This window comes from Gopherus evgoodei, unplaced genomic scaffold (genome assembly GCF_007399415.2).
Source record: "Gopherus evgoodei ecotype Sinaloan lineage unplaced genomic scaffold, rGopEvg1_v1.p scaffold_31_arrow_ctg1, whole genome shotgun sequence".
Lineage (NCBI taxonomy): Eukaryota > Metazoa > Chordata > Testudines > Testudinidae > Gopherus > Gopherus evgoodei.
The window spans coordinates 5,503,072-5,511,276 of NW_022059983.1; the positions used below are offsets into that span (position 1 = coordinate 5,503,072).

Genomic DNA, 8,205 nt, shown 5'->3' on the forward strand with positions numbered 1-8,205 from the left:
AAGCCAGTTTTCAAAAATCGAAGCTTGGGCTAAAAGCTGTTTTCTGAAAACTCAAGACTTTTATGAAGCCTCCGAATGGTTTTCATCAAAACTGACGGTTTTGAATCAAACCCCAAAGACAGTTATTGGAACCTGATTGGGTATTTTTCCCTTACCAAAAATCTGTTTTCAAAACCTGAGCGTTTGGGCTTAAAACCGTTTATAAAAACTGAACATTTGACTCAAATCCCACATTTTTTCTTACCAAAACTGCCATTTTTTATCCATCCTCCAAAACATTTACTGAAACTCCTAAATTTTTTACCCCTGTCAGTTTCCAAAACCTGAAAAAAATCCAGTTTCCACATTTTTCATTGACAGCAAAAAAAAATTGCGTTACATCCGTGAAAAGGAACCAGACCTGGTTTGAAATTCCTGGTGATAAATCACTGACGTGTCCAACTGGCTCCATCCATTTCCCTATTACTCCAGAGTCCTTGCTCTCACTTAGGAAGGAAAGGGTCATACAAGGGTGCTGATGAGGATATTACAAAAATCCTGGGCACAGAATGCTCAGATCAAGAGGTGATCCATAGCTCTGCCTTGTAGCAGTGAGTTCCACTGGCCATATCCCAGCTGATCTGAGAATACCCAGCCTGGATAGTCTGGAGGACCAGAGGGTGCTCAGAGAAGTCTTGTCCAATGGTATGTTCCTAACCCTCTCTGGTATGTCTCCCTTCCTTGTCTTCCACTCTCCCTTTCCCCCTTCTCTGTCATCCCTTCTAATCCCTCTTCTGTCTCTCCCCAGGGCACCATGGACCGAGGCAACATGACTCTTCAACCAACCACTGGGGAGAATTCCAGCCAGACCCTAGCTGCTGTGAGTGCCACTCACCTGGCCACAGCCGTGTTGCTCTTCACCACCTTCCTGGTGGGTGTGGTGGGGAACGGGCTGTACCTGTGGGTGCTGGGACTGAAGATGAGGAGGACGGTGACCACGCTCATGTTCCTCCACCTGGTCTCCTCTTACCTCCTCCTCACCCTGCTGATCCCCTTCTTCGCCGTCTACGTCCTCCTGGGTTTCCACTGGGTCTTCGGCATGGCCATGTGCAAGCTTCTGAATGCCTGCATCTCTGTGGGCATGTTCACCTCCGTCTTCCTTCTCACCCTCATCAGCCTGGACCGTTACACACTCACTCACCGTCCCATCTGGTGCCGGCATCATCGTACCGTGCCCTGGGTCAGGAAGCTGGTCGTGGGCGTGTGGCTGGTCTCCTTAGCCCTCAGCGCTCCCTACCTGGCTTTCCGGGAGACCCGGGTGGTGGATGGGGGAAGAATCACTTGCACCAACAATTACACCCTCTCCGGAATCTGGAATGGAGCCGAGACCCAGGACCAAGGCAGACAGGTCCACCTGGCTGTCCTCATGGTCCGGTTCCTGCTGGGCTTCCTGCTGCCCTTCTGCACCATCGCAGGATGCTATGGCTGCGTGGGGCTGGAGATGAAGGAGAAGGGTTTGGCACGAAGCAGGAAGCCCTTCAAAGTCATGGTGGCTGCAGTGGTTTCCTTCTTCCTCAGCTGGCTGCCCTACCACCTCTACCACGGCTTGAAGTTCTTCAAAGATGGGTGGGAGTTGGACTCCATCCTGGTCATTTACACGCTCACCTCCTGCTTCAACGCCTGCTTCACCCCTGTCCTCTACCTCTTCGTGGGGCGGCGGTTCCAGCAGGTGCTCAAGACATCCCTGCTTGCTCTGCTTAGGGAGACTTTTGCTGAAGACCTCAGCGGCAATGGTGCTATCTCTCATGAGAGCTCCGGGGTGGTAGCTGGCAAATTGGAGCTGCCTGAGCAAGTTATGGGGCCTCTGGATTCAGGGTCAGGGAGCTTAGAACCCAGGGTTCTAGATTAATTGATGTAGAGCTTAATGGCCTCTAGCTCTCCCGGCACCAGAAAGTCTGGTGTGATGCCGCAGGTTCTAGAATCATGTCATGTTCTGAAGTGTTACAGGTTCCAGATTTCTTGATGCTTTCACAAAAATCAGAATGGTTCTTGGCTGAGTCTAGAACACCATGGGTTCTAGTTCATCCCCCTTCAAACCTCTGGCATGATTTCATATGTTCTAAATTCGCAATTTGTTCTATAACAGTGTGGGTTCTAGATATCTCCCCCTTTAAACTCCCGATGTAGCCCGGCATGTTCTAGCTTCCTGTTTTGTCCTATAGCTTCATGAGTTCCCGACCTATTTTAGCTCATCTAAAAACCACAATTTCTCTGTATGTTCTAGTTTTATGATTGGTTTAATGGGTTCTAGGTCAATCATGCTTTAAAACCCTGATGTTCTCTAATGGGTTATGGATTCCTGACTGTTTCTTAGAACTGTGCATGTCTCAGATCTCAAATGCTCAATAACTCAATGGTTTCTAGTTCAGTCTAGAATTACATGGATTCTAGATCACTCACCATTTAAAACCCTGGTGTGACCCTGTGACTGTGGTCCTAGTGGGGGCCACCTAGGGCCATAGAATCATAGAATATCAGGGTTGAGGGACCTCAGGAGGTATCTAGTCCAACCCCCTGCTCAAAGCAAGACCAATCCCCAACTAAATCATCCCAGCCAGGGCTTTGTCAAGCCGGGCCTTAAGAACCTCAAAGGAAGGAGATTCCACCACCTCCCTAGGGAACCCTTTCCAGTGCTTCACCACCCTCCTAGTGAAATAGTGTTTCCTAATATCCAACCTAGACCTCCCCCACTGCAACTTGAGACCATTGCTCCTTCTTCTGTCATCTGGTACCACTGAGAACAGTCTAGAGCCATCCTCTTTGGAACCCCCTTTCGGGTAGTTGAAAGCAGCTATCAAATCCCCCCTCACTCTTCTCTTCTGCAGACTAAACAATCCCAGTTCCCTCAGCCTCTCCTCATAGGTCATGTGCTCCAGCCCCCTAATCATTTTTGTTGCTCTCCGCTGGACTCTTTCCAATTTTTCCACATCCTTCTTATAGTGTGGGGCCCAAAACTGGACACAGTACTCCAGATGAGGCCTCACCAATGTTGAATAGAGGGGAATGATCACGTCCCTCAATCTGCTGGCAATGCCCCTACTTATACAGCCCAAAATGCCGTTACCCTTCTTGGCAACAAGGACACACTGTGGACTCATATCCAGCTTCTCATCCACTGTAACCCCTAGGTCCTTTTCTGGAGAACTGCTGCCTAGACATTCAGTCCCTAGTCTGTAGCAGTGCATGGGATTCTTCCGTCCTAAGGCAGGACTCTGCACTTGTCCTTGTTGATCCTCATCAGGTTTTTTTAGGCCCAGTCCTCTAATTTGATCACTCAGTTAGGGTGAACTGCAAAGAATGGGGCAGCCAAACCCCCCAAAGCGGGTGAATATTTCAATACTTAGATTTACCAGCCAGCAAAAAACAGCTTCGTTATTACCTCACTGGTTATTCAGACGTCCAAAGAACACAGTTCCCTTCAAGTGATCCAGCCACAGGCCTCATCCAGGTACCCACGTCAAATATGATGAAAAATTTTGTAAATCTCATTTCATTACATGAAAGAAATGGTCCTACCACCCCGAAAGGATTGGACACATCACCTCCCAGGTTAAGGAATGTTTCAGATCTTATCCGAATACATGCTACAGCCAATTCCTATTAACTAAACTAAAATGTATTAAAAAACAAAAGAGAGAGAGGCTGGTTAAAGATCTATACACATACAGACTGAGTTCAGTTCACTGAGGTGCAGATTCACAGCAGAGCTGGTGAGCTGTGTAGCTGCAGAGTTCCTTTAGAATACAGTTCATAGATCACAGTCCAATGTCGAAATCTCATATTCAGGGCCTATCAGCATAACTGGGACCTCAGTCTTGCGCCCATGGCCGGCAATCTGCAAAGGGCGGCAGTCCATGTGGCTTTGCCCCCAAGCAGCACGCCGAATTGCTGTTGTGGATGGCGGGGGCAGGCCGTGTGCCGTTAGGGCGGCATGCGCGTTAATGTAGCCATTAATGGTTTTCAAGGAGAACTTACCCTGGCATCCAGCTGTGAAGGCTGTGAACTGTTGTACCTCAGTTTCCCCTTGTGCCCAGCAGTTCATGCTTGTTGTGGTTTTTTCTGCTGTGGAAAGTTTCAAGATTAGATACAGGCACCAACTGTGAGATACCAGCATCACCAGGCCTTTTAACATAGACCATGTTGTCATGTAATGAAACAGTCTAACCATGAAGGCTTTTGCAACACAACGAGTTCGTATGTCTCACCCCCAACACATTCAAGGGTTTTTCCAAACCTCCCCCCCCCCTCCCGATTGTACCTTGTTACAGTTCTTAGGATCAGCGACAAGTTAGTTACAGTCATTAGCAACAATGTCAGTTATAATAATAGGAGATATACACCTATCTTATAGAACTTGAAAGGTCATTGAGTCCAGCCCCCTGCCTTCACTAGCAGGACCAAATACTCATTTTTGCCCCAGATCCCTAAGTGGCCCCCTCAAGGACTGAGCTCACAATCCTGGGTTTAGCAGGCCAATGCTCAAACCACTGAGCTATCCCTCCCCCCTCTGTTGACAGTTCTATCACATGTGAACATTCACAGTCATTTTTGTCACGCCAGGCCTAGGGCAACCAGAGAGCAAGTGTGAAAAATCAGGATAGGGGATGGATGGTAATAGGAGCCTATATAAGAAAAAGCCCCAAATATTGGAACTGTCCCTATAAAATCAGGACATCTGGTCACCTTAGTTTAGACAAATCATTCTTTGTTCCATGTCCCTTTTGAACTTTTGTAGCTTTTTCTTGACCTCAGAGTCTTCCTTAACAAAGGCTTTCAATTTAACCACTTCCTTGGGGGTTGGGGATCTGAGGGTTAACCTGTGGCTTTTATTTGCATGATCAACTTTTTCCCTTTCTCCCCATGGAGTAGGGTCAGAATCTGAGCTCGTTTGCGTAACAGAGTCGATTGGCTGGCTGGGTGCGTCCCCATTGCCAATGGCCGTGGGCCGGCTGGGGGCGTCCCCGCTGCCAATGGCCGTGGGCCGGCTGGGGGCATCCCCACTGCCAATGGCCATGGGCCGGCTGGGGGCGTCCCCGCTGCCAATGGCCATGGGCCGGCTGGGGGCGTCCCCGCTGCCAATGGCCATGGGCCGGCTGGGGGCGTCCCCGCTGCCAATGGCCATTGGCTGGCTGGGTGCGTCCCCATTGCCAATGGCCGTGGGCCGGCTGGGGGCGTCCCTGCTGCCAATGGCCGTGGGCCGGCTGGGGGCGTCCCCGCTGCCAATGGCCGTGGGTGAGTTTTTCTCCCCCCAGTCAGTCCGGTAATTGGTATCAGCACAGACACTCACCTGTTTACTAGTCTGCAGATCCTCAGGCTTTACCAGTTCCAACGCTGGCCTCTGTCTTATAGAGACACCGTCCATTTTCACAAGGCATGTTAGGGTACGCCCAGACTACCTGCCTGCGCTCCCCGCCGACTCCGGAACTCCACCAGAGCAAGCGACGGTAGCAGAGTCGATGGGGGAGCCGCGACCGTCTATCCCTCGCTGTGAGGACGGGAGGTAAGTTGGAATAAGATACATCGACTTCAGCTACGGTATTCCCATAGCTGAAGTTGTGTATCTCACATCGACACCCCCCTCCCAAGTGTAGACCAGGCCTTAGACTCAAGGTTCTTTTGTCCTTCCCTTACCAGCCTCTGGAATCAGATGTCAAGTCCACTAGGCGATTACAAGTCATATCCAAAGTGTCTAGAGATGAGGGTTTGTCTGCTTCCTCCTGCATCCTTGTAACCCAGTAACTGGGAACCCCATCTTTCCTCAGTACCTGGGTTACAGGCGGCTTACTTAAGGAATCAACACGGAGACATTCATGTTCCAACAACATTGTCTCCCCAACAGGCTGGTTAAACTTATAGGGCTGTTTAAATTCTTTAACCATTTTTATTTCATTTGAAATCTTTTCAAAGCTCTCCTCGCCTGCTCTTTCCAAAGCAAAGTCAGTGGATCGATACCCCGCAGAAAGACTCTGGCAGTTAGGGTCTGGAGCAAGTCTCCCAAACAAGGGGTTGCTTTCTGTATGCAGGGATTGACCCTGAGTTAACTCAATCAAATCGCTTCCAAGCTCATCCGTTGCAGCAAACTGCTTGCAAACAGTGCCCCGAAGATTTTTCTCTTCAGGAATCTTTCTAAGCAGCAACTCATTTGTCACAGAAATTCTTCCCTTAGCCCAAGGTGACCAGGGTTTCTCTAAAGCTGTGGTTCTTCACCTGGGGTGCACGCCCCCCCTGGGGGTGTGAGATGCCCTTTCCGGGGGTGTGAGACATGTCAGATTTTTTTACAAGGTAAATCATCGAAAACACAAATTAAGCACAGGCACGTAAGTACAACTACTTCGTGTCATCAAACCTGTGTGCGTATTAACATTATACATTTTTTAACGATTACTGTAATATACAAACAAAAAATATATCTAGGTTTAAAGAACTGACCTACTTCAATGATTTTTGATAAGGGGCGCGAGAATATATTTTGAGACCCAATGGGGTGCAGGCTGCAGGAAGGGTTAAGAACCAGTGCTCTAAAGGAGCATTTTCCTGAGCAACAATAGACTCTTTCTGGGTTTCACTTCAATGCAGAATCACCTCTGTCTCATCAGAAGGATTTTCAAAAAAAACAACAAACCCTTTCAGGTAAACTGCTGGATTTCGTAGTCACAAGATTAGAAGCAAAAACAATGAGGTGTCTTTGTGGCACTTTAGAAACTAAGGAATTTATTTGGGCATCAGCTTCCATGGGCTAAAACCCACTTCATCAGATGCATGGAGCGAAAAATACAGTAGGCAGGTATAGATATTACAGCACATGAAAAGTTGGGAGTTGCCTTATCAAGTGTGTGTGTGAGGGGGGTCAGTGCTAATGAGGCCTATTCAGACAGGGTGGATGTAGCCTGTTCCCAGCTGAGAAGAAGGGGTGAAAATCAACAGAGGGAAAATTACTTTGTGTAGTGCTAATGAGGGTCTGTGTTATAAGTTTCCACAATGTCAGTGGGTAATACAGTCAAATTAACTTCACGCTTTTCTTGTGCCCTGGCTATGCTATCACCCTGAGCAGACTAGGTTGTCATATCTTTACCCAGCAACACACTAACAGGCAAAATAGAAGCACCAGAATCACTTGGTCTCTGGCAGCTATTTATGACGTTAACGGGATGCAATCTAGTTACAATGGCATCATCCCTAGCAGACCCAAATTCAGGACCACTTCCTTCCTGGGCTTTAGTTGTATCCAGAATCAGCTCTGGGTCAACTGATACATTTTCAACCATCATAGACTGGCAGGCTTCTCCTGTCTGCTTTGCAGACAGAAAAGAGCTGGAGAAACATTCCCCTTTACCAGCCACACTGCTTGCGATCTCATTCCCCTTGTCCCAGCACACATCACTATTCACAGACTATTGCTCAGAGATTGGGGTAGCTCCCTTCATGGACAAGTCATTACCCTTAACAGACACAGGGACATTTCCTCCACTGTCACAATTCTCCACGCTGGTAACAGGTAAGGCACAGGGATACTCATTTTCCACCAACCTTCCCTTACCAAACTGCTGATTAGACAGAGCCATCAGCTCCCAAGGCTGTCTCTGCTCATCTAAACTCTCTTTGCCTTCCCCTCCCTTAACAGAGAAACTGCTGTTTTCCACAAATAGTGTCTTATCACACTGCGCTACTTTAAACACATCAGTCATCACCTTTACCTGGGCGAGGCTGACTTTCCCAAGCTTTACGAGCCAACGTTCCATCACCCATAAAACATTTACCCTTTTCTTCCTCGGTCCGGGCTTTACCCTGACAACCAGCTTCAATTTACTCTAGAGAAACATCTCCCTGAGCCTTCTCTAATGCCAGATTCACTTCTGAGATACCAGACGGACAATTAGGAATTTTTCCCACATATGCACTGCTTCTTTGCACAGACAAAGAGCCATCTTCCTCCGATCAACCTTTGGAGAAACCCTCCGTAGGCAAATCCTTGCCCCTAGCAGACACAGGTTCAGGATTATTTCTTTCCTGTGACTGGTTTATGTCATCAGCTTGACTGAACAAAGTTTTAATATCATCCCCAATCTAAAGATCCGTAGGCAATAACTTCCTTACACCAGCAATAACTTCATGTTTAACACCATTCCAGTCAAGATGGATTCTGGCTAATGGCACATGTACAGAAAA

At 48.2% G+C, this 8,205-nt stretch overlaps 1 protein-coding gene across 1 annotated transcript; it reads left to right on the forward strand.

Moving 5' to 3' along the window:
• Positions 1–793: 793 nt before the first annotated feature.
• LOC115640420 (probable G-protein coupled receptor 33) lies at positions 794–1,888 on the forward strand. Its single transcript, XM_030543162.1, has one exon. The coding sequence runs from the start codon at positions 794–796 to the stop codon at positions 1,886–1,888; it is 1,095 nt and encodes a 364-aa protein (XP_030399022.1).
• Positions 1,889–8,205: the final 6,317 nt, after the last annotated feature.

Bases quoted from the DNA above. Each gene is read 5' to 3' on its own strand.
- LOC115640420 (XM_030543162.1), top strand. From the start codon at position 794: ATGGACCGAGGCAACATGACTCTTCAACCAACCACTGGGGAGAATTCC.